At 48.8% G+C, this 27,358-nt stretch overlaps 1 protein-coding gene across 1 annotated transcript in view; it reads right to left on the reverse strand.

Annotated features, from left to right (window-relative positions):
- The window catches only part of LOC144161894 (phospholipid-transporting ATPase ABCA3-like), a 93,188-nt gene that overhangs the window by 51,957 nt on the left and 13,873 nt on the right, over positions 1–27,358 (reverse strand). The window contains exons 2-3 of the mRNA XM_077692456.1: positions 20,660–20,848; positions 4,048–4,226 (exon numbers count right to left, since the gene is read on the reverse strand). Of these exons, the coding sequence (XP_077548582.1) occupies positions 4,048–4,226; positions 20,660–20,848 (368 nt within the window). The remainder of the gene's footprint in view (positions 1–4,047; positions 4,227–20,659; positions 20,849–27,358) is intronic.

A 27,358-nucleotide genomic window follows, 5' to 3' on the forward strand; every position in this document is an offset into this window, starting at 1 on the left:
TACGTGGTTGGCCGGAGCTGGCGGCACGTTCCAGAAACTCGAAGCAGCACTATGCGAAGCGGCGGAGCTGACAACGCCCAAGCCAGACGCACTATTATTTACCGTAATTACCCGATTCTAACGCGCACCTTTTTTCCGCAAAAATAGGCCGAAAAATCGAGTGCGCGTTAGAATCGGATACGAAACCGAAACTGCCGAAACAGCTGAAATTTCGTTCCACCCATCGCCGTCGCCTTCTCAAGATGGCGCCAAAGCTTTTAGCAACAAATTTTCGGATCTAGGCGCCTAGGCTTTTCTATCAGCGTTCACACAAATCGTCGAATTATTCCACTTGCGCGCTTGATAACAGCAATGGCAGCAGCAGCAACGAAGGTGCGCCGCTTCCCACGCGTTCACAAAGAGCGGTTGGCTGAAGCGTACGCCTCTGGAGAAGCTCGCGGGATCAGCGTGCGAGGCGAGGGCCAGGATCCCATCGAACATGGTTGAACGTTCGTTCAGAAGTGTGGCATCGCGAACGCGCTTGACGGCACCGATGACGGGATGTTGCGGTCAGCAGAAGGCGACAAGGAGCTCTCGGAGAGCGACGAGGAGTGAAATGAGTGAGATTACTTCGGGAAATAAATCGCCCGTTTCTCTCGCATTCGTTTTTCTTGCTGACAAAGTTCCTTGCGCGTTACAATCGGATGTGCAAGTTTTTTCGGTTTTTTGCCCGGAAAATCGGGTGCGCGTTAGAATCGGGGGCGCGTTAGAATCGGGTAATTACGGTATTCAACCAATGCCTCTGCGTTAACATGGTTAGGCTGGCTAGTTGGTATTCTGAATTCATGGTCGTAACTTTTGCGCAACTTTAGACGGAGAGAGGAATGCTTTCGCGGCGTGTGATTGTTTGTCCCAGCCCGAAGACGATGGCTCTGAACATGGCATAGAGGTGGCAGGTCTTATGTTTATACCAACTTCGACTCTATGGTCCACGATAGAAAAGGAGGCAATTGGGGTGATCTGAGAACCTAAGAATTTGGACATCTGGCTCATCGGCGAAGAGGGTGCAGTGATTTCCGACCACAATACCTTTTTTTTCCTCGCCTTGTACATGGACCACAGGCCGAGTGAACTATTTGAGCACGTGCACTCCTGCGCTAATTGTTTTCATACAACAACGAAAGGGTAGCTCCAATTCCAACGCAGAAGCGTTTTTTATAGAGAAAAATTTATTTCGGTAAACCAGTGCCAGTGGTAGCGGTCTGGCGGGGAGCGAGATGAACCCACTCAGAGAGCAGAGGTTTCTCACACGGTGGAACCGGATGCCGTGAACGTGCGAAATTTACTGGGATGCGTCAGCGCGCGAGCTATGTCCGAGAGAGTGTTAGAATAATGCACATGTATATGCGTGTTTGCATAACAGCTGTTTAAGCTTGAGCTTGGTCCAGTGGCATTTACAAAGTAGTACTAAGAAGAAGTACCGTGCGTGCAATTAATGTGCATCGCCCCGTGCCGTCCAGGATTGGGCGTGGGGTTGAACCGCGTGAGGATCCCGCAAAAAAATAAAAAAGCGCCCGGCGTCGTCCAGCTATAGACCTTCGAGAACCCTCTGCCCGGTGTTCGTGGCGTGATATCTGGCATGCTCTTCTCCTTGCGGGTTCGCATGCGTTCGCACGTCAAGAGGGGAGCACCCAACAACTAACGCTGTAGACGCCGAGTTCGCGAAGCCCGCCGCCGCGGGTTCAGGCCCCTGCTAAGGCGATCTACTTTGGGAGACATATGAAATCCTGGTGTAAAAACGATCCATGCCTGTCAGTCATGGAGAACTTGCAGCGACCAGTTTGCATATTCAAGGGAGGTGCAAAAGCCGGGTCTTGGACAAAGAGAGAGGGGCCGCTAGCACTGGTGTTTTTCCGGCCGTGCACCAGTAGCGCAAGCTGCACCACATTTTTAATACTTGCTGGCCCTTTCCCCGTGCGGACGCTACGCCCATGTACCGGGGCTCGGTCGTCTCGAAAGTTTATTTTGCAGGATTTCACAGTGTTTACACTGCGTCCTATTTTGATCCGTTTTCTGGAGCTGTTTTTCCTTTTGTAGATTTTGTAGAATCCGTGTTTGGATCTCCAGTACAGGCTTTTTAGGCTGGTCTGTTTATCTTACGAAGGGTGTGCATGGGTGCGGCCTGCCCTACAACGTCTCCAACGTCGCATCCATGGGCTGGTGCCAATCAACGGCCTCGCGTTCGCAGGTCCCTCCCCTGCAGGTGCTGACCGTTCTCTGCCCACGTAGTTCGGTTGCAATCTGGGGAAGTGCGCCTCCAGCGCTGCACAGAGCCTAGCAGCTTTCAATCTTTGATAACGGGAACGGCTACTCGTGGTGGCCGCAGTGGGTCACCACCGGGGGGCACAGTAGGTGTTATGGGATTCACGGATGGGGCCTCGGCGTTTTATTCCAGGAACAGTCCAGGACAAGGGCAAGCAGAGAGCGCGGGTGCGAGAGAAATCGAATACCATGTGAATTTTGTTCAGCTCGAAGTATAGGGTGTTTTTGCGGTTCGGTTGGGCGTAGCTCCTGTGTGATTGAGTGTCGTGGCTAAATATTGCGACCAACAAGCTCAGTATACATGTTTACTGTATAACAATTGTAAATACAAAAAAAGCTTCGTTTCGATCTCACCGGAGCACCGTCGTCACTAGTGCCGCAGTGCTGCAGCACAACGCAGCGCAGGATCAGCACGAGCAACTCGAAGCATCATTACCATCCACCTTGAATGGAGGCGCAAGGAGAGCGGCGATCTTCACTCAAGCGCAGAAATCGCCTCAGTGAAAGCGAAAAAGTTTCATCGAAGCTGTAGAGCTCGTTTCTTAAGCTATTTGGTAGCATTGGGAATCCTTTAGGGTAGAAGAATTTTACATATATTGAGCGACACCACACTTGCCTAAAGCATCGTCTTTTTGTGAATTTAGAGGAGAGCCGCAAATAATGATTGTGGAAAGGTATTCACAAAACTGAGCCATCATAAAAACTTTGGGCTCGGAGAAATAGCAGTGTTGTTAAGGAGCACCGCAAGAAATATTGTAAAGCTTTGTGAAAATATCGACGCGGTAGAAGTGCAAATTCAAGGAGAATTTTATCCCGTTTAAAATTGCTCTGATTTTGGGTGTATTGTGGAATTTTTCAGAAGTGATAAACACGGGCCGCCTTTCCAGTACAAGGAACCATGTACATTTCCTTATTTGGTGCTACTTACCAGTCAGCAACATTAAGTCGTTTGAATCACCTTTTGAAAACGGCGGTTGTCCTAACGAGGGGAATGAAAACCGACGCGAGGTATTTCTCACGGACGGTGAAATGAGTGTCACTGGTGGGACAACTTACTCGTTTGGAAGACATGTAAGCTGAAATTCAAACACTCGGACCGGCCGGTTTCCGGTAAGGAATGTGAGTTGTAACGCTTTTATTGTCTTTACTCTCCACTAGCCGCTAATAATGAGCGCACTCTGAGAAAATTACAGCAAATCATACTACCACGCTCGGCATACTAAACTCCCTGTACTCGAAGCTATATTCCCCTTTTTGGGCGCAGTGCTGCGCGAGGGTGGGTCCTTACGCACATCGACAGTCTAGCCAGTGCCAACCAACTGTACACCCAAAGACAAACACATCAAGGGAGCGCCGGAAGGCCAACCTGCGCAGCAATGACCCTCCCTTCCACCAATGGCTCGTAGAGAGAAACCCGGCGGCGGTACAGTTGCAGGCCACTCAAATCGTTTCGTTGAGATAGCCACGTTCTTTTTACCTGCCAACCTGCGCAGCGATGGCCTTGCCTGCCAGCAATGGCTGGTAGAGGGAGAAACAGCGGCGTTGCACTTGTAGGCCATTGAAATTGTGGAATTAGGATGTCCACAGTCTATTATTTCTTTTTTCAAATAGGGAGATTTTCAATTATTCAAACGGAGTCGGCAGCATAGGATAAGGCGCCAAGAATGTACTGCCACTGCTTTCAAACAGGGGCGCTCCGCAAAAAACATAGTGTTGGGTACATTGCGGTATGGGCCGTGTGCTTACCAGGAGAAAAAAGTAGGGCATCTGAGGATTATCCGAAGACCACGGGAGCGTCTTGGAAAGATACCATCCGATCACCACAAAGCCCACGTCACTCGCAAGCATGACGAGCCAAATTTCCAAAATGGTGACATTGTCCTTCTCGAGAACTCTCCGGGACACCAGGCTCCAATCTGCGCCATCTGTTGAGATAAAAATTAGAAGTTGCTTCGGTCGGCTATGCCAGGATATACGTAGCGTGACTTAATGTTCAGCTGGTTATTGTTCAGTTTCCTGGTTGTCTAGAATTAGCTGATTATCATGCTGCTAAAACGATTTTTCAATCCAATCCAATTCAACCGAATCCAATCGCGGCGGCGGCGGCGGTGGCTCCAGCGCGTCAGCAGTGCGCCGTGAGACGGCACTGCTGTTCGCGCATCCGCAGCACGGCCGGCTCTCCAGAAGCCACGCGAAACGGCTTCATATCGGACAGTGCACCTCACGCTACAATATTTTCTTTGTAACAGATATAGGTCTGTTATGCCTGGGTACCACAAAGCGCAATACATCTAACTCTGTTCATTTGTTTGTATGCTTTATTCCTGTTTATTTCTAGAAACCGTATTTGCAAGACAGAAAAAGCCAGGTGAACAAAATATGATGTGATTGCCTCGGAAAGAAAAACACATATCAAGCATGTAATGAAATTCAGAGCAAAGTTAGTAATCAAGGAGAGAACTGAATATAAAAACCTACAACCGCATCCGATCTATTGCGTTGGAGGAGGCAGCCATCTCCACACCCGCCGGTGAGGGCGAAACCGAACTTTGTTTTATTTATCCCCAGTCTGTGCCTCAGGGAAGCACACAGCCTGCCTAAATCAGCATGCGAACTACCGCAACACCTATTCTGCTAACTTTGGAATCAAGCCTGGACAAACGCAAGCCACGGATACGCATGTGTTTAAATGCGATCCGCTATAAGCAGCTCTTTTAATGATTACAGAAAGCACGCCAGCAGGTGCTAATGTCGAAAAAGGTGTAACGGAACACTGTCGTCATTTTTAACGAAGTCCCCTCTATTGTAAACAAGATACTAGAGAATAGCACGCTACCAGTGTACGAAATAAAACTTCGGTTAAAGAAAACAGATATGATGTTATAACGATTCAGCAATGCGGGCGACTGCGTTCTACGCTAATTCCGCGGCTGTAACTTTAATAAGTTTTTTCTATGCTGTTGTAAATTATTTTACGCTTATTTGGATAAGGCAGTGCCGCTCTTACAACTTGGGGTGACGAGAACTTTATTTGGCATATAACGTAGATGTTTACGTGTCGTAATCCGGTAATTCCTCATCTTCATCGACACCTGGATTCTTCGGCTTTCATGATGGAGGTGAAGAGTGGAAACACCCGTGTGCTCCATATTATGCCGCGCGTTAAAGATCCCCAGGGGGTCAATACAGGCCGGATCTCTCAACTACGGCGTTGCTCCATAACCTGTGTAGTGTCGGTGTGTGAAGCCTCATAATCAATCAATCAATCAACAGCGTTGTGAGGTCTACCGCAGTATGAAGGCCTCTCGCAGTGTCGTCCAATCGTTCTGGTCTTGCGCTTTCCCCAGTCTATTCTTTGCCTCCGATTTACTTACTTCGGAAGGTGAGGTTGTCGTGACCAGCTCAGAGATATGGACGCAGGAAAGGCGTTAACGGGTTGAACACAACTCAGATTTAATCCGCACTTTGAAAACCCTAACCCAAGGCACTCAAGAATGAATTGCACACCACCGCTAAACAATCAAACCACTAAATAACTATCCCAAAATACAATCCAAAGGTCTCTACGAAAAAGTCCAACATCATTAGTTCGAATCCACTCAATCCTTAACCTTCTAGGTGATATCTCTACCACCGCAACTCCTTAGTTGTGACCTACGACTGCGTCCCTATAGGTCTGGCCTACCCTGGACGTCGGCGCTGACGTGACGCACCCTGTCGTGGCCGCGACCCGGTGGTTGTCGCCCTCGTCTTGCTTGGATGCCGGCTTTCGATGCGCTCGGTCACTCCTTCGACGGGGTGGGCTCCGCGCGTCCCGACTGATTCCCTTGGTGGCTACCCCCTGGCATAGAGTTTCATACAATAATTATTTGTATGAAACTCTATGCCCCCTGGTAACCGCGGCCGCTGGAGGTCCTTGATGCCGGAACTCCATGCGCACGGCCATTCTTTAGACGGCGTTGGCTCCGCGAGTCCTGAGGTTTTCTCGGTAGCTACCCCCTGGTTGCCGCTGCCGCTGGAGGTCCTAGGTAGTCTCGGAACAAACATAGCCTTTCGAGGCCGTCGAAACGAAGGTCGACGGAGCGTGGACGCTGGCCGCGAGTTGCCGACCGCCGCCGCTGGGGCAACGAAGATGCAGGTTCTTGGTGCGCCTAGCATGCCGAAGCCGATGCGAAGTCGGCACGACCAGGCTTGCTAGGCATAATCGGTGGCCTGGCCGCGTCCCACCGGCTCGTTTGTTGAAGGTCACTTACTCCTACCGTCTCCTGGTTTCTGGCCTCCCTGTTTCTGGGCTCCCCTTCTATTTGGGCACCCGACTTTTAACCCCTCTGGGCTTTCTTGTGCTGCGCTCTTATTGGCTCTTTGCTTTTCTATGTCCATATATGGTCATCACGCCACTGGTCATTTGTTCGGCGTTCTCTAGTTCGCTGGCCAGTGCGCTGCCATATTTGACCGTGATGCCTCGGGGTTTAGGCGCTGGTGTTCGCTGATTGGTGCTCACCTGACGCGCCGTTTAAATTAGTGTTTCTTTATTCTTTTTTTCTATATTTCTGGTGTGGGGGAGTTGATGCATCGGCTTTCAGGGGGTGGCCTTACACATGACACTCCTCTCCATCGAGTTATTGGTCCTGCCCCTTCTAGACCGACCTCTCGGTATTCACTCTGTTACCCTGGCAGTCCACTGGGTGTGAATTCGTGTGACTACGTGGGAAACCCAAGTAGGGCATCGCGCGCGTTTTCCAAAGCTTATGACTCCCTTCGGGATAAGTGTTTTGTTAACGCATTTTCTAACAGAAAGAAATAGAGTTCACCTGAATAAAATATCTGATCGCCGCTTTTTCAAATCCTTGAATCACCAAACCTTGTGATGTACCAGGGCGAAAACAATGCAGTTTTGCTGGCACATCTGCTATGGAATTCACACCAAGGATCAACTGGTACTTAATCTGGCTTTGTGGCTGAAAAATGGGAAAATGAGTCTACACTTGTGGGAAACGTACTTTATTAACATGAATATTCATTAATGTCAATATTCAGGAAGGAATAAATAAATCGTTCCGAAACATGGAATTTCAACACGTTCCACAAAACAAATTTGTTTGGAACAATGAAAACCTCTCATAGAATGTTCATGTATCGAAGTTCAGTAATAATTAAGCAAGACAGATGGGCGCGCAAACAGAATCGCAAACCTGGTGCTTCTTTGTTTAAAGTTTGCAATGCGTTATGCGCTCTCCCATTCCACATTCAGGTACTGTTTATTAGTCTGGGACATTGCCACTCATTCAAACTATCACAACCCTTTGCCGCTCCAGACAAAAGCTTTGCGTGCAATAGAAGGATAACATGGAAACCCGATTCATCTGCCCAAATACCCCCTATTTAAAGAAATATGCGATCCTACATTCCAAAACAAATATAACATATTCGTCTGCAGCCGTACATTCACAGAAAAAAAATTAAATCCATTCCTTCATCAAACATTGGAAACTAATACCACCTGCGTACTCAGAAAAAGACAGTAACCAAAATTCGCGCAATCTATGGCAAACAAATTACGTCATTTCAGGATCCCGCAGCGCTTAAAATGTTTTCATTCGATTGTGAATATCCCCGCACTGTGCGGGGCAGCTTGAGTAATCTTGTTAACAATATTAACGACGCCGCGGACCCAAAGCCCCGAAACATAAGCTGTAACCTACTCCTGACCATGTGTTTATAGGTGGAGGGTACGAGGCATAGTGCAGCCAGTTGAGAGCATGGCATACGGATCGTCCGTACAACAAGGCATCAAAGTAATCTCGTTCACCTTCGCGCGTTCATACAACTCAGTGAGTTTCTTCAAAGATAGGGGCCGATATTTTTATTTCTTCCTAGTGGAAATAAATTATGACAGCGAGTACCGCTGAGACACCTAATCCTTGAACATCTGCCGCTGCAGGAAAATATTTCCAGGCTTTTAAACAAGCCGTTGCTTTCAATAAGCAAGAGCTCCACAACTAAAAGGGTTTTAAGAGGTCTGAAGTGATTAAAATACAATTATATTAGAAGCAGTAACAGAAATTCCGGCTAAAAGCAAAAAAAGCCCGTGCGTACGAGATTTTGGCTCGCGCTTTAAAGATCCCCAGTTGGTCAAAATTAATCCGGAGCCCTCCTCTACAGGCCGCCTCATCGCCTGCGTTGCGTCGGCGTATTCAACCCTACAATAAAAAAAAATCAGAAAATTCGGCTATTGGCAACACTTTACAACGGCATATAAACAATTTATCTTAGCATCCGTAGCGGCTTAATAAATACGGACTGTTTCATTAGCCCAGACAAATTTATACGCGATGAAAGTTATAGTATGCCTAAAGATCCAAGGTTGATTTGGTGAAAATACGCTGAATACATGTGTAAATATTCATATTCTGCAAAAAAAACCCAAAAGGACACTCAAGTTCCTACGTAATACAAACAAGATATATGCAGGGACCGATAGGGCAGACCCTGTGAATGTATGAAGAGCATGCATGGATAAACAAGTGAATGCATGAATAGCAGTTCTAACACAGATGATTAGCACCCGCTATTGCTAAGCCACTGACGTGTGAGCTAGCCAGTTATAAAGACGGGTGACCACCTAGGTTGAGCAGCTTCTTGCGCTCCTGGGTAAAGCAATGCAATTCACAAGGATTATGACATATACATGCAACGCAGACAGAGATACAAACAGAACAGTTGTTCGGGCACACGTTTTTTTAGCGAAAATATCACGGCAACCAAAATTCCTCATCGCTGCGACGCAACAAGGCCAGCTACCAGGGCTCTCGACGGTTCATGCACTCTTGCCGTAACACGAACCTCGACACGTTTCTACTCTGCAGATTTAAGACTACGCAAGTCGAGCTTTGGAGCAGGATCAAATCATTTGTCTTGAGTGGCGATATCGAAACTACGACGCGATGCAACGTCGGTGATTGCGGCGTAAGCAGGTTCACACAAACAGCCAACCACGAGAACGATCAGCGCATCACATAAATCAATCGCGCATTGAAAGTGACATGGTGCTCACGACTAATGGCGAGAGAACAGCTAATAGTTAGGCCTCACTATGCTACCGCCATTCATACAAAAAAAGCTTTACCAAAAAACATCCCCCTCGCGAGGGGCACGATCAAATGCAGAGCATTTCCGCGGGGGGCGCGCCTGCAAGTCGTATGAATTACGTATTGGTTGTTGTTGTAATTGTTGTCTTCCAGCGTAGACATTGTCGATGATGTCGCTGGTGAAACTTGAAACGTGCCGTGGACCCCCTGCCGCGGCTATGACGCAACGTGGAGCGGCTATGACGCAACGTGGCGCGGCTATGACGCAACACAATCCAACACAATCCACTTTAATCCAATCCAATCCAAATCCAAACCAATCCAATCCAAGCCAAGCCAAGCCAATCCAAGCCAATCCAATCGAATCCAATCCAATGCCCCTCGCGAGAGACTGTTATAGCGCCAAAATCGCGCCACCACACGAACGCGTGATGTTGACGTCACGATCACGCTACAGATGTTAGCGACCGGAGCACGCGCGAACGACATATGTGGTTTAAGCGCGAACCGACCGCGGCGAGAGAGCGCGATGCGAGCGCCCCCACCTGTTCTTGCGCGCGAACCGACTGTTGATCAGCGCGAACCCAACGCGGCGAGAGAGGGTGTTGCGCACGTCCCCACCTGTTGTGCGCCCGAACCGAACGCGGCGAGAGAGGGCGTTGCGAGCGGAGAGAAGACGAGGAGGACGCGGGGGAGAGGGCGCACCTGTGGCCGACGGTTGAATGAGTCAAGTTTGTGGTGTCGGCTTTGTGGTGCAGTGGGTAGAGTACCATGTACCTTGCGTTCCGCCTGCAGAGTCGTTGGTTCGAAACCTGGCGCCGGTAAGTATTATTTTTTTATATAGTGTAGGGGGAGCGATGCGGACTACGGACGCCGACGCGGGTGACATCGTGAGTTACTGAAATGCTCTGCATTTAAAACATTTTCTTCTGACGCCATGGCGACCCCGGCGTGATTATCGTGCATCTGGTTAAAGTCACACAACAGAACGGCGCACATACATACGAAAACCCTGCGCTCTACATGAGCGCAGGCCGGCACTCTGCGTTGCTTTCACACACAATGACAGCATTTTGAACGCTGTGTTATTTCTTCAGACGATCCAAGCGCGTAGACGCAGCTCTTGAGCTAACGTTTGATAGTGCTATCTTGTTTGGTATTGCTAGAGTCGTCGACTTTAATTTGAAGTTTAATGAGCATGTGATTTCCATTGTTAAAAAGACGTCCTTCGGCCTCAGAGCGTTGATTCGCGCAACCCCATCCATACATTGAATCCCTACACAGAGTGACAGCCCGAAGCTTACAAAGAATTACGATGTTGTGGCATTTCCAAACGTTAGAAATTGGAAAACGTTCTGGATTTTTCAAACCTCCCGAAGGGTTGTGTGATTAATGACAAGTAGGCCAATTTATGTCCACACGTATATATTCTCAGGAGGGTGTGTTGTGCCCTACAACCACCAGAAAATGAACTGTTCGTCTTGGAACTAGTTGCTACAGCGAGAATAAATGTGGAAGAGTAGAAATATTCGACGGTAACGCGTGGTTAACGTAGCATATTTATGATCAATAGGATTCTGGAAGAAGAACACATGTGCTCCCGTGTAGGTACGCTAAACATGGCAGACCGGGCGAACTTGCCACCTGTGAAAAGTGTGAGCGGAAGAAAGCGTGTTCCTAAATCATTATTCAATTTAGGGGAAAATATTTACCACATGCAATGACAAGCGTTTCAAGGGAAACTAAGTCTCTGCTGCTAACACAATGTCTTGCACAGAAAGTTACATCGAATGTAATACGGCATGTCAAAGCTTATGTTTAACAAATTTTTGAACTGGCAGGCTATTTGAGTGTTTGAGGAAAAACTACCGAATGCATTTACAGGTGTTCTACTGAGTACATAAATTGTTCACGGTAACCAGAAGCGACTAACGGCCAAATGTGCTTCAAGACTTCTGAAAACGTGGTAAATATAACCACTAATGTGCGCGAGAGGTTTAATATGCCCGTTGTAGTGGCGGGCGTTCAAAGAAATTATTACAATCTGCCGACGATTAAAAGGCATATTCCATACAAGGCGCATAGTGACCCTTGGAACTCTACGTGGCACAAAGATTCCTTTTGGTGGGATAATGGCCGTGCTATCACTGATGTGTGTAAGTGAAACCCAACTTGCTTGCGTAGTTAGAGTGCCATTTCTCAAATGTTTTTTTTTTTTCAATGTTGCAGAATAAAAATTTGAGCTGCGTTTTTGTTCAGCCGCAGTAGGGGCGATAGGGGGGATGTTTGGCAACGTGACGAGTTTATCGCTTCATAGGGTATCAGAGGCAATTTGGTTTGGATCATAAGAATCTGTAAATTTGGTCGCATCATTCGAAAGTGAGCATTTTTTGAAAAGGTAAGTTGGGGGTGTAATTTCATTTTTTCGGGAGCTTAAGGACTCCCGCTTTGTATTAGCGCCCCTCCTATAATAAGTGGTGAAGGTATGCATATTCTTCAATTTATTCATCCAGTTCTGAGTAAAAAAATGATAAGTAGATGCCTTTGAAAAGAAATCGATGTATGCAACGTGTGACTGCATCCAGTCGTGTAAACCGCGCTAACCGACTGCTAAGCTCAATAGCCGGAAAATGTTCATTCCATTCCGACGAACGAATGCCGGTGTTTGCAATGTGCAGCATTCTTTGCTAAGTACCACCACAGCCAGGACCGTGTAGCTCCCTGCATTTTCAAAAAAAATGGAGATGTCACGAAAATTCCCTCACTAATCGCTACAATCGCCTAAATGGGGATATCCGGTGGCACAATATTCTGAACAATAAAAAAAGTAACAAAATAATTACAGAAAATGTCGAAACCCGTAACACCCGGCATTTCCACAATAATGCCGACTTCGCGAAAGTTCCACCTGTGATGGTTATAATAGCGTACATGGGGATAATTGCTCCAACGAAATTTCGAAAAACTCAATTAAACGACAAATATAAAATATTTACTGAAACTGGCGAACCTGTGTAACGCCCAGCATTTCCAGAATAATGCAGATTTCGCGAAAGTCCCAAATGTAATGGTTATAATAATGTCACGAAGCCAGAGACGACGCAGTTGTCTTGAAGGAAAACACGTTTATTCCAGCGAACTTGTGCTCCCCTAGCAACTCAAAGAATACACAGGCGGCGAAGCAGCAGTCAACAAAGTGACGTGTGCGAGCGAGCGTCGACGATCGGAATGCCGTGGCGTCTGCTCTGCAGGCTTTTATCTTTGGGCGCGAGCGTTTCTGGAACCGTCGATTTACATCCAGAACATTGTAGATCAGAAAAGATAATTCTGAGCTAGTGACGTTAAGACGAAACAGTCTGCTTATCTAAATGAGATAGCCCGTGCGGCATAAAAATACAGAATGCAAGACGCGCTTCGCTTGACACAGATAACAGGGCCGGGCGTGGCCGGGTAGTAAAAATAAACATTAAATAAACAAACAAACGCATACATGGTTCGCAGCATTACCCCCCCCCCCCACCTCTAAGAGTACATCGACCCGATGCTGAAACAAAACGACAGTGCGAACAAACAACGCAAAAGTCCGTCATATTGCATAGTAAGGTTTCAAGCGAACCACGTGGACGACTTCAGGCCGCATGCGTCGTCGTGATGTTCCGGAATCACCATCGGGGATCACCTCGTAGGTAAGCTGGCCGACACGTCGTACAATCTGGTATGGTCCGAAATACCGTCCCAGAAGCTTTTCACTGAGTCCGCGTCTTCAGATGGGAGTCCAAACCCACATACAATCCCCAGGGTGGTACTCGGCTTGTCGGCGTGGAAGATTATAGCGTCCGGCATCCACCAGTTGCTGGTCCGTTATACGAACTCGACCGAGCTGGCGGGCCTCCTCCGCACGTTGAAGGTATCCTTGGACGTCGGCGTTGACGTCGTGGTCTTCTACGCGCGGAAGCATGGAGCCGAGCATCGTAGTCGGCCGTCTTCCGTAGACAAGCTCGAACGGTGTCATCTGCGTAGTTTCCTGCGGCGCTGTATTGCACGCAAATGTGACATACGGGAGGACTTCGTCCCAAGTCTTTTGCTCAACGTTGACGTACACGGACAGCATATCCGCAAACGTCTTGTTCAGACGTTTCGTTAGTCCGTTCGTTTAAAGGTGGTACGCCGTCGTTCTTCGGTGATCCGTGTTGCTGTAGCGTAAGATCCCTTGGATAAGTTCAGGAGTGAAGACAGTTCCGCGGTCCGTGATTAGGACTTCAACGGCTCCATGTCGCAGAACAACTTGGTTTATAAAGAACTTTGCGACTTCTTGTGCAGTCCCCCTCGGAAGAGCGGCGGTCTCTGTGTAGCGCGTCATGTAGTCTGTCGCTACGACAATCCATTTGTTCTCTGATCGTGACGTAGGGAACGGGCCTAGAAGGTCTATTCCAATCTGTTGAAAGGGCCTCGATGGGATGGCGATCGGTTGCAGAAGTACGGCGGGTCTTGACGGCGGCGTTTTTCGTCGCTGGCAGTTACGGCAATTCCGAACGTAGTCGGTGACGTCGGATGAAGGCGGGGCCAGAAGTACTTCGCCTTAATTTTTGCAATAGTGCGAGCTGTGCCGAGATGTCGGGAAGACAGGTAGTCGTGGCACGCTTCCAAAATTTCGTCACGAAAGTCTGCGGGGATGGCAAGTAGATAATTCGTTCTCGTTCCGGGGCTGAAACTCTTCTTCACGAGGACGGAGTTTTTGACGCTGAATGCTGGTAAGTCTTGAACGCCCTAGGCACGACGACGCTGCGTCCTTCGAGGTAGTCGATCATGACGCGCAAGTCGGGGTTGGCACGCTACCGGGCGGCTAGGTCGCTCTCCGTAACGACTCCGAAGAACGCGCTGTCTTCATCGGATTCTTGTGGTGGTGGGTCGAAGGGCGCGCTGGACAAGCAGTCGGCGTGGGAGTGTTTCTTGCCGTATTTGTAGACGTTTGTAACGTCGAAATCTTGCCGGCGCTAACTCCATCGCCCAAGACGGCCAGAGGGGTCCTTCTAATTGTCGGGCCAACACAGCGCACAACCTTCAATGGTCTACCATACACGTATGGGCGAAATTTTGAAATGGCCCATATGATAGCCAGGCACACTTTTTCTGAGGCAGAGTAGTTTTTTTCCTCTTTCAACAGACCAAGGCTTGCATAGGCGATTACCTTTTCGCAACCGCTTTGTTTCTGGACGAGGACAGCACCCAAACCTATATCGCTGGCGTCCGTGTACATTTACGTTTCGGCGTTTTTGTCCAAATGAGCGAGAACGGGCAGATTTTGCAGGAGTTGTTGTAGCTCGCAGAATGCTTTTTCTTGGGCGTTTTCCCAGGCGAAAGGCGTGTATCTTTGTTCAGGCGCGTGAGCGGCTCTGCAATGGGTGTGAAGCTTGCGACGAAGCGCCGGTAGTATGCGCACAGTCCGAGAAATCTGCGCACGCTCTTTTTATCTTTCGGTCTAGGGAAGTTCGCTATGGCTGATGTTTTCGCCGGGTCAGGCAGGACTTTCGCAACATTGACGACATGGCCCAAAAACAGGAGTTCCTCGTACGCGAAACGGCACTTTTCGCGCTTCAGGGTAAACCCCGACGTACGAATGGCCTCGAGTACAGACTGCAACCTTGCAAGGTGTTCGTCGAAAGTCCGGGAGAATACGACAACGTCGTCGAGGTATACGAAGCAGGTGTGCCACTTCAGGCCAGCTAGCACGGTGTCCATGATTCTCTGAAACGTTGCTGGCGCCGTGCACAGCCCAAACGGCATCACCTTGAACTCGTATAGGCCGTCCGGGGTTATAAATGCAGTGTTCTCCCGGTCTCTCTCGTCCACTTCAATTTGCCAGTAGCCGGTCTTCAGATCCATCGATGAGAAGTACTTCGCGTGGCAGGGGGGATCGAGGGCGGCGTTGATTCGTGGCAGGGGGTACACGTCCTTTTTGGCGATCTTGTTCAATCGCCGGTAGACAACGCAGAACCTTAGTGTGCCGTCTTTCTTCTTTACGAGTACGACCGGCGCAGCCCACGGACTTTTCGATGGCTGTATAATGTCGTCGCTGAGCATGTCGACTTGAGTGCGGATGGCTTCGCGCTCGTGTGAACAGAGGCGGTACGGTGACTTTCGGGTAGGTCGGGCTCCATCCTCAGTTATTATCCGGTGCTTCGCCAGAGGTGTCTGGCGTAACTTTGAGTTCGATGAAAAACACTCGCTGTAGCGACGCAGCAAAGGCCATAGCTTGTTCCTTTCTCGCGGTAGCGCCAGATTCACGTCGAAGGGATGCGTAAGCCTCAAGGTATCTTCGGGTGCGCCTTCAAAGTCGGCGACTGCGATCACGTCACTGGCTTCTTGCGTTTCTTCGAGGAACGACATGGAAGAGCCCTTGTTTAAATGCTGGTACTCCTCGGTGAAATTGGTGACCAAAACGTGGGATTTGCGTTACTTAAACCACCCAATGCCTCTTGCGATAGACACACCGCGGTCGAGAAGCAGCCTTTGGTCACACTCCACGATAGCGTCGACATCGGGAGCAGCACCTTCGTAGTAGACGGTGATCATCAAGATTGCGCGGGGTGGCAGGGTGGCATGATCATCGGCGATCCTTGCAGCTAAATTGTGTTCGGTGTTCGGTTCCGGCCTCATGTATTGACTGGAGGAAAAAGTTATCGACTTGGTCTGCAGATCTATTATTGCGCCGTTTTCTGTCAAAAAGTCAATTCCGAGAGTCACGTCGCGGGAGCAGTTAGGCAAGAACGGACACGGCAGGGTACGTCGTACCGTCTATGGTGACCCGGGATGTGCACGTTCCACTTGGCGTCACGAGGTGGCTTCGTGCTGTGCGTATGTGCGGACCGTCCAATCTGCTCATAGCTTTCTTCAGCTTAGACGCAAGTGGTCCTCTCATTACTCAGTAGTCCGCTCCCGAGTCTACGAGGGCGACTACGTCAAAGTCGTCGATTAACACCTTGACGTCGGATGCCGCCTTGCTCGAGTTTCGGGTGCGTCGGGGCGTCGCATCTCGGCTTGTGCGTGTTGACGGTCGTGCACTGTGCGTCGTCGTTGTCGCCGTCTTCTCAGCGGAAGTCTCGGTCATGTCAGGTACGCGTCGTGCTGTGTAGCTGTCGTCGTGTTCCGGAGTCTTGTCAGGGTTAAATCGGGTGGTCGGGATGAGGGCATGGCGTGAATCACTGTCTTAGGCGCGTCCTCGTGTCGTTAGAGGGTTTCCGGTTTTTCGCCGTAGAGCAACTTCACCTCCAGACGTTGCTGCTTTTAGTTTCCCCCGAGTGGGCTGGGCGACCTTCCACGTGCGAAATTAGCATTGCTATGGTGGTTGGGCGACTGGTATGGGTAGGAAGACGGCGATCGGTTGAAACAGGCTGGTCCACGGGTGGTGCTGCCCAGGTAGTCCTCGATCTCCGATGGGCGCTGGCCGGGTCGGGGCGGGGTGCGTCGATGGAGGACCCTCGCAAACCGAGCCTCTTGTAGGGGCAGCGACGGTAGATGTGGTCGGCCTCTCCGCAGTGGTAGCACAGCGGACGATTATCGGGGGTTCACCAGACGTCCGTTTTCCTCGGGTTCTGGTTTTGGGCTGCAGGGGGTCGTGCAGGCGACAGTGGACGGCGGTACGGTGGGGTTTCTTGAGGACGGGTTGGATCCTGGCGGGGTGGACGAACAGCCGCGGAGTAGGCCATGGCTTGTGGTTAGCGGGGTCTTTCCGACGGCGTAGAAGTTCCCAGTGCGTTTTGGACTTCTAGGATTACGTCGGTCACGGAAGCCACTTGAGTTTGCGGCACCGTTGGAAAAAGCTTCCGAAGCTCCTCCCTGACCACTGCTCGGATGGTCTCGCGCAATGTATCGGAACTTCCAGTTGCGGCACCGATGGTCTCCGAGAACAGCGCGTTGACAGGGCGGTCGTACTGCCGCGATCGAATTTCTAGCGTCTTCTCCAGCGCGGCAGCTTCGGACGCGAATTCGGCCACCGTTTTAGGGGGGGTTGCGGACAAGGCAAGCAAAGAGTTCTTGCTTTATTCCTCTCATCAGAAACCTCAGTTTCTTTTCCTCCGTCATTTCTGGGTCCGCACGGCGAAAAAGTCGCCTCATCTGTTCGACGAAGATCATGACCCCTTCGTTGGGGTGCTGCGTTCGAATTTCAAGCAAAAATTACGTCCACCTCCCCTCGTGGCAACCCTGGTGTGATGCAACGGTGAAGGGGTTCCATTGTGCGTTTCCGTTGGGTCGATTACTTGATCTGCGTGAAACGTATGCGCAGCGCGCCCGAAGGAGAGGACACCGGGGAGAGAGACAGCGCTGCACATGCGCACAGCGCGCTTGCGCCGCGCGCAGCGCCGCCCACCGGCGGAATGAGAGAGCGCGCCGCACTGCGCGCGCCGCAGATGTTATCACGGCGAGAGGAGGAGGGGCGCAGCTGTGCGGACAACGACGACGACGACGGACGCACGCAGAAGTGACAGAGGCGCCGGCAAGAGATGATCTCAGCGTCGCATCGAAAAGCGCAGCGCGTTTTTTTCTGACCACGCTACTGAAGATCCCAATGAACTCGCTTTTGAAGTGAGCGCAGTTGGTCAAGGAGCTCTCATTGTTCTGGAACCAAGTGCGAGCTGAATCTTCCAAGCAAAAGAAAACATGCCGGAACGTTTCTGCGTCGTCCCACCTGTTGAATTTCCGGACGCCCTCCAGCTTCTCCAACCATTCTTCTGGGTCTTCTGCGGGGGCTCCTCGGAATGATGGCGGTCCCCGTGGCTGCTGCGGCACAATTGGTGATGTTGCTTCTTGCACCATGCTGTTGGTTGCAGCGTTCGTTCTCTTGGGCCCTTCTGGCAGAAGACTGAACTCGGGTAGTATTCCTTGCAGTCGGCGGCTTTCCCTGGTTGGACTGGCTTGGTGGCTTCCAGATGTCGTAGAGAGCATGTAGGGTGCGTACTACGCACCTCCACCAGATGTCACGAAGCCAGAGACGACGCAGTTGTCTTGAAGGAAAACACGTTTATTGGAGCGAACTTGTGCTCCCCTAGCAACTCAAAGAATGCACAGGCGGCGAAGCAGCAGTCAACAAAGTGACGTGTGCCAGCGAGCGTCGACGATCGGAATGGCGTGGCGTTTGCTCTGCAGGCTTTTATCTTTCGGCGCGAGTGTTTCTGGAACCGTCGATTTACATCCAGAACATTGTAGATCAGAGAAGATTATTCTGAGCTAGTGATGTTAAGACGAAACAGTCTGCTTATCTAAATGAGGTAACCTGTGCGGCATAAAAATAAAGAATGCAAGACGCGCTTCGCTTGACACAGATAACAGGGCCGGGCGTGTCCGGGCAGTAAAAACAAACAATAAATAAACAAACAAACGCATACATGGTTCGCGGCAGTAACATAAATGAAGATAACTGGTTGGAGAAAATTTTGAAAAACTAAAAATTAAGAAAACATTACGTTAAGGGAATTGGCAAAATTTATAATGCATGGCATTTCCACAACAACAGAGACATCGCAAGAGTTTCATCTGTAATCGTGATAATAGCGTAAACGGAAATAATTGGTAGAGCGAAATTTTGAAAAATTAACAATTAGGAAAACATACAAAATATCTACGGAAACTGGCTAACTGTGTAACGCCCTGCATTTTCACAGTGATGCAGATGTCTCTAAAGTTTCAAATGTAATGGCTGTTGTAACAAAAATTTAAATTACGGAAACCGACGAACCGTGCAACGTCCTGCATTTCTACAATTATCAAGCTTACACACGGAAAATGGCATAGCCTATAACGCATGGCATTTCCACATTATTCGAGATTTCACAAAAGTTTCTCGTATAATCGTTACAAAGGCGTAAACGGAGATAATTTGTCGAGCTGTATTTTGAACAACTAAAAAATTAGAAAAATAAAAAAATTATTGCATAAACTGGCGAACCGTGTACCAGCCTGCATTTCCACAAAAATGCCGGTTTCGGGAAAGTTCCAAATGGAATCGTTGTAATAACGCAAATGGAGATACTTGGTCGCGCAATCTTTGAAATATATAAATATGTGAAAAATATTTAAAGACTACGGCAAATGGCGAAACGTATATTGCATAGAATTCCGCAATAATGTGATCTCGCGAAAGTTTAACCTGTAATCGTTAACATAGGGTAAATGAAGATATTTTGACGAAGGAAATTTTGAAAAACTAGAAGATACGAGAATATACAATAATTAAAGGAACTGGAGAAGCGTGTAACGCCCTGCATTTCCACAACAATGGAGATTTCGGGAAAGTTCCACCTGTATTCGGTATAATAGCGTAAAGGCAGATAATTGGTCGCACGACATTTGGAAAAAATACTAAACACAAATACCAAAATTATGGAAAATGCCGAATCGTAAAACGACATGCATTTCTACAATAATGCAGATTTTGGGAAAATTCCAAACGTAATCGCTCTAATAACGTAAATGGAGATAATTGTTCGAACGAAATTTTGAAAAACTAATACATAAAATATAAAAAAATGCGGAAAATGCCGAATTGTATAAGTAACTGTATTTCGGCAATAATGCAGATTTCGTGGAAGTTCCATACATAATAATCGCTATGTTACCGTAAATTCAATAATTGGTAACAAAACTTTTGAAAAATTAAAACTTAAGAAAATTATACAAAGAAATGGAAGATGGCGAACCATGTAACGCCGTGAATTTCCACAATAATGCAGATATCACTAAAATTTCACTTTAAATCGTTATAATAGCGCAATTGGGGATTCTTAGTCGCACAAGATTTAGAAAAAACCGAAAAATGGGGCTGTAAAAGGCTTCCACTCAAGACAAGTGGCATAAGAATGCTCCGCATTAGTACACAATTCTGTGAATTTCTGCAGAATTTTGTTTTTCTAGAAACATTCCGCCGTATACTATACAATATACCATAAGAAAGCTGATTATTTAGTGAGTCTGCCCTCGCCTTGTTTATGTTCGCGCAGTCAAGAAAGCAGTAGTTGTCGGTTTATACGGACGATTGTTCGGTTTCAGGCAATTGAAGATAATGAACTTGTAGACAAATGCTTCTCATTTGCGTAGAAACATTAATTTGGTGGTGTTGACGGCTGCTTCACCACTTCCTTAAGGTATATCTACCAACTTAAAGGCCAGGCAACAGTCTTCCAGAGGCAAGGGTGCTAAAAAAGTTTACCTGGTGTTTCCAACCACGTCGCTTGCTAATGTAGCAAAAGAATTCTCCCGTTTTTCTATTTTCTCACCTTCATAGTCCTGTGCAATGAACATGATGCGTAAAGTTTCAATGAGGCCAAGTGGCGGCATGATTGCCGACAGCAGCTTCGAAAGTCTGGTTATGATTAGATAGCTGCCCAGGGATGAATTCATTCCGGATGGTACCGCATATTGGACTGCTACGAGCAGAACTACCACCACAGCGGTGGTAAGTCTCCCTGCGAATACAAATTGCACAGGAAAACATGGTTACTCGTCTGTGCTGCCATAAAAAAGCGCATATGTTCTGTTCGATATGAAAGATGCACAGAACAGTATGCCGTCGAGAGATTAGTCGACATAAGGGCGTGGTTTTGATATCCGGCCGCGGCGGCCGCCTTGGCGATGGAAACGGAAAGCAAAAAAATTCCCCCGCATTTCCCCGAGGGGGAGAATGTGAAAGTGCGAATGCACGGTTGTCGGCCCGCTTGCGGCGTTTGCGCTCGGCCCCCGCAGCCCACCGCCTCGCCGCCTTCTCTTCCATCTCTTCCATCGGGTTTGTAGTATCACGTGTACACCACGCAGTTATCAAGCCGCTATAACGCCGCTGAGTCGCCAACGCACGCCGCTGACGACGTAGTTTGAATGCGTTAAAGATATAAGGCGCGTCACTAACGCTGATATCACGTCGCGTCTGTGGCTTGGTCGGTAGAGCGTCGCGCTGCGGCCGCAAAGTCCTCGGATCGAAACCTGGCGCCGGATGCTGTTTCTTTTTTAAATATAGAGGAGCACTGCGGACGCCGCCGCCGCCGCCGCCGGCGGTGGATGGTTTGGGGTCGCTTATAAAGTGCATTCGCACTTAAAAAGTCCGTGTGTTCGAAATTCCAGGCCGTGTTAAAGATCCCCGGTGGTCAAATCAATCCGGCGCCCTCCACTACGGGGCGCGCCTCATCGCCTGAGTAGCGTCTGCGCGTTAAACATTACCAAAAATGAATTAAAGAATACTCAACATAGGCGTAGCTCTATATTATCGTTATTAAACGAAAGAATTCGGAGAAAGAAAACAACACTAATTCTTCCAAAAGTTCGATTTACAAATTGTGCCCACGAGTTTCGATTATGGACTTGTCTTCGAATTGATACCTCTCCAACGGAAGGGGAAAAAAAAAAACAGTGGTGACGGGAAACCTGCCAGGAGCTGTCTCTAACGGTTTTCATTGGGATTCAATAATATGCATAAACCACGCAAAATAACGCAAGTACTTCTCGGTTGGAGAAGTCCGCTTTTACACGCAATTAGGTTCTATGCATTGCCCAATGTTCCGCAACATCGGTTCTCAGCAACGTAACGTTGACCTAACCAGATATTGGGATAGAAGTCCGGCTCGGTTTCCTTCTTTTATAGGAATGGTCTCCCAACTAGCTAGAAAACAAGGAAACCCGAACACTAAAAAAGCCGGTGCTGTAGATATGGCTATATAATTCGTACACAAACGTCGCACTGTGAGGTTGCATTTAGGACTGCTGGGCGCAGCATCGGTGCCCTAAGGGAGACGATTTCTTAAACTAGCGCTGTCTGGTTTCTGCGTCGTAATATTTATTCTCTGCCTTAAAGTGTCCAGTTTCGGAACCGATACAAACGGCCGGTGGCTTATCCGCGAAAAATCTAATTCAATTTCGGATCACATATATCCCCTTGGCCATTGCAAGCCGTAAACCATCCGTGGCGGATCGACGAGCAAAACGCTTGACTATTGGACCCTTTTATTTCTGTAGCTCTGTAAAGTCAGCAAAGCTACTCCTCAATATGTGTATTATGTCTCGTTTTGAGCGAAAGTTTGTTAAAGAGAGCGACCATGCTGCATTGGTATGGTCCTGAAGAGTTACAGTTGTACGTCTGTTACAGTTGTACTTATAGCAGTTTTATATCGGTCGAAGGATTCTTTGGGAAAAGAGTATGGTAAGGGAGATTATCATTCTAACTTAAAGTAGGCTGTCTGGTACCACTTACACTTTCTTAGCCAATGACGATTATGTTGAATTCAGCTCACTAATGGCATCAATGCAAAAAATAGCACGGCCAGTAGAATAACCGCCTTTAACTCGGTTCTGTACAGCGAGTTGTGAAATGTTGCCAACGCCAACTTTCAACAGCTTGAGGACACGACCGACACGATGGAGGACAGCCATCAAGGCACCCTAAAATGTTGGCGTAAGGGGCGTTTTTCTAATTGATTTGCTGCTTTCCCGTTGCGTCTCTATATACCTAACACAGCGAACGTCATGCGTTGTCAACTATACGACCTATTGTCATTTTCACCAGAAACTACTAAATAAAGAGTGCCCCAGGGAAGAAGAAATACGGCGTCACCACTGCCATCACGGCCTCAGGCCCAGAGGACTATTCAGGGTTTCGGAATATTGGAACACAATTGAGCTTCGGTGAACTAAAACACAATTGAAGGCCGTTCTGCTTGGGCACAGCCGGGCCTTCCATAACCCAGATGGGAATAGGCGAATGCATGGTTTAGGAGCTGCGAAATGTCATATCAAGCACGCGCACCACTGACCACACACGGCGCCGCAACTACTCGAAGAGCACAACCACAAAAGAGGACACAGCGGCATTCAAATGGATATTGACGCAATACTGTTATTAGGCTCATTTTTCGATTTCCCTGTGGCTCCCAGCCGCCCTCTATCAGCCGTGCTCATCAGGCGTCCAGTGAAATGCGTCACCGCTCCCACCCGGAAGCTACGACTAAGGCAGCCAGATTCGAGGGCTCCGCTACCCCTGTGATGTGGCGCTACGGCATCAGAAGTTTGGAAAGGAGGACAATGATACAACGTCGAATACGAAAGAAAGGACATTCGTTTTCACCAGGTGTCGCGCCTGCGCGGTGAAGTTTGTTCTATGCATATTTGGTGGCAGCATGCTCGGCAGACACGTTCTTCCTCCGTGCCCGCAGTTCACGCCACCACACCAAAACGCGTTTCCTGCAGAAGATCAAAAATATAAATTTGCGGGAATTCATTCCCCGAAGCTACTCGTGGGCTATGAGGCATGCCGTAGGGGAAGCCTTCTGAAGACGTTTTGCCATTTTCGGGTCTTTAACGTGCGCCGAAATCTCGACCCACTGGCGTTTTTCTTCTCAGCTTCCATCAGAAAAACAGCCGCCGTGGACGGAAATTGATCCACTCTCCTTGGGCTTTGCAACGAAATGCCTTACCCAGTCAGCAACGGCGCTGTGCTTCCCACCGGAACTTATGCCAGCACCAACAGTGGGTCACCGAACTAAAACAGAGGATCAAGGATTAACACCCGTCTCTCAGAAATCAAACAAGGCATAGATTATAAGCCAGAAAATAGCGAAAATAAAGCCAACTATATAGCGTCTGATCACATAGGGTTTCGAAGTACTTTTTAATATTTGAACGGTTGTGTCTCCGCTCCAAGCTCGGTTTGGTAAACGACAGATGGCACCGGGCGGCCAAATAAAAATTACCCTAAAATAGGTACGAATATCATCCCAGAGAGCAGCCACGCAAGAATGTTCGGTGGGGTTCCAGACAAGAGGGTAGTTCCCAACTCGCAATCGCCAAAAACAAAAACTCTTCAACCAACCATTGCCCACAAGCGAAACGTCCAACCAAGAGAAGAGCAAGAAAAAGACAAAAGAAACAATAAGACTCATGCAACCACTGATCATGACCATAATAGTGCACATCCTGCTGTACTTTACCCCCACCACAGAAATTGAACGAAACGGCATCATTAGGACAACATATAAGGCAGTTGTCAACCTAGCAATTTTGACCGTTAAACAAGCTATCAAAGGGTGGACCACCGGGTAACAGAGTGAACATGCATAGACGGGTATAGTATAAGAGGAGCGCCATTTACTAGATGGAGGGATGAAATAACAATATTCGGACAAAGAATGGACTCTGGAAGCGCAGGACAACAGCGCGTGAAGGTCAATGGGAGGGGCCTTCACGCGGCAGTCGTGCTCAATAGGATTTTGGGGATGATGGCGGTGAATAGGGTCTCAACTTGTGTCTGCCTAGTGCATTTCAAGAAATCAAGAAAGCTACTCGCCTAGCACCAAGAAAGCCATTGTAAAAACCAAATCGGGAAGGGCCAACATACCCCCTTTGAAGAGGAACCGGCACCCCAAACAGGCACCTGCAAACAGAATAGAAAAGACAGGCACCCCCCCCCCTCCCCCTTTGAAAGAAAATCGCTGCACGCCATGATAGACATGACACTGGTCCAGCGACCTTGAACGAAAATTCTCCTGTACGAAAAAGATGGATACAATCCTACACACGAAGGGGCGGTATGGCGGGATCATGTTCATTTGGGGAGAGTTACAATATAACGAGACCACAGTATACACCGACTTCGGGATGTACGAAAGCAGGAGCCGCCAATTGCCGTAGTTGACTTCTCTGGCAATCTTTGTGACTGCATGACCTTACAACATACAGGAACAAAGAAGTGGAAGTTGCAGCCATTCTTTTGTCGATCCGAAAAGCGGAATCATCAAACAAAATCGTAACATCATTGCAGACTCACAAAGAACATTATACAGTTTCTGGAGGCAGAATATCAAGCGCTTGGGTAAGATTTTATTATCCATAAAGTAGAAAGTTAACGTCACCTGTACAGCCGAATCCAATGGTCTCAAAGCGAACGACGCACTAAGCAAAAAGCACACTAACTCGCATACCGTGCTCCTTGTGACCAGGACTACCACACTGTCCTCTTCGAAAAATGTTCAGAACAAATTTTCATCCGGTGCCTAGGAACGCAGTTTTTCCCCTTGCTACAAAGAGTTGCCAATGCCGACGAATCACAAACTCTGTGCACAAAAAACCAACACTGTTATCTTAAAATTCATGTGGGTTAAGGTGTTCGGGGGGAACACCATCCATTAAATTGGAAGTCTGCTAAAATAGGGGAAACACCCACCTTCTTGCACGGGACATTGCCACGTCCAACGGTATGGCCAGGGAAGAACAACTCAAATATAATATATTCCACTTTGAGCATGGGAGGCAGATTTGACCAGCTCGTTACCTCAATATCAGTGCGAGCTGATTGAGAGGAAAAGGGGAGGAGCTGATGCATCTGGTGATCTAGACTGAGGCTCCACATTTGATCTCCCTGCCATCGCTTTACCCTATTTTCTTAAACCACTATTTCTTCCTGTATACATGGATCTGCTCTCTCTCCCTCTGAAAAAAGGAAAATTGTTCAGCCCGGCCTAGACATCACAGAATAAACATTTTGACAGACTCACACTGACTCCTCCTCGCTCAAATTCACCGACACCTCGCCTTCGCAACCTTTCAGGCTCACATTTTAAACCATAGACGTTCAGAGAGCCTATGCCTCTCCTGGTACACGGCGATTAAAAAGCCTGCTTGCTAGTCTCTCTTTTCGATAACCTTGCGGGCTTGTGCAACATAGATCGTAAATGCAGCAGCTGTGTACGGAAACTCTCTGTGGGAGTCCACGTATCGCTATCGCGCGTTACATCTTAGGATACAAACACGGATGTCTCTGAACTTTTTATTTCATTATATAATGTTTGCGGTAGTTCGGGAAGGTGTCAACAGGACGGTTTTTATTTGTTCTTTTCGAACGAAGAGGAAGACCGCCACCAGGGGGCCAACGCCACCGCACACGAGTCGCTTCGGCTCCCGTTTATTTCGCTACAATAGCGGACCTTTTTCTCTGACCATCATACGGCAAGAACCAGCAGTTCCGGCACGTTGTCTGGAACACGTGGACGCCCGGCTGACCCCCCAGGCTCAAACAGGTCAGAGATATCGACCACTTCATGGTCTCCCTTCTCGCCGGCTACGCTGGGCCTCGTCTCCAGGCCTAGCGACACCGCTGCGTCTATCATGTCACCTACCGCCACAACGTCGGAACAGGGAGACGCTTCAACGTCCCACCAGACATCCCACGCCGCTATGGAGTTTGATGAGCTAAGTGGCCGCACAATTCCCCCAGAAAATCCTTGGAAGACGGTGCTCGCCGCCCGCTCTAAACCACCTGAAGCCAAGCAGCCACCCCGCCATCTATCGTCAGTGTCGTCAGCCTCCAAGCAGCCGCCCCGCCATCTACAGGAAGATCCAAAAACAGGCGCAACCACGCCAGTTGCCCCACCACCTCGACTACCATGCAACCACTACATAGTCATTTACCGCCCGCGCTCTGGTCTGAGTATAGCGTCCTGGGCTCCGCGAACACTTGCGGCAAGTCTCGCCGAATCAAGCGCCATTTCGAGGCAGCAGTTCCTCAACGAAGTTATTGTACAGGCTCAACCGGACCGCAACTTGCTGGTGGCAAGCACAGACAATGCTCAGCTGGCAATCGTGCTCAGTGAAATCACAACGATTCGCCTCGGAATTGCAGAGTACGAGGTTGCCCCGTACATGAAGCCACCACCCAACACCTGCCGTGGTGTGATCCACGGTCTGGAAGAGGACATCACCCAGGAAACCCTGCAAGAACTTCTAGAAGCCAACCGCCCACTCCTCCTCCACTCTCGGCTCATGGGACGCACCACATCTGCCCTCCTGACATTCAATGGCACCCGCGTCCCCTACTACGTCCGAGTGGGCTGTGTTCTCCATCGCTGCCGACCTTACCGCCGCGTCGTCCAGGTTTGCCAACTCTGCGGCGACGTTGGCCATCGCCAAGACATCTGCCCCCACCCGGACTCACCCAAGTG

This window comes from Haemaphysalis longicornis, unplaced genomic scaffold (assembly GCF_048455015.1).
Source record: "Haemaphysalis longicornis isolate Haplotype H1 unplaced genomic scaffold, Haemaphysalis longicornis Haplotype H1 scaffold_12, whole genome shotgun sequence".
In the NCBI taxonomy this organism is placed as follows: Eukaryota; Metazoa; Arthropoda; class Arachnida; order Ixodida; family Ixodidae; genus Haemaphysalis; species Haemaphysalis longicornis.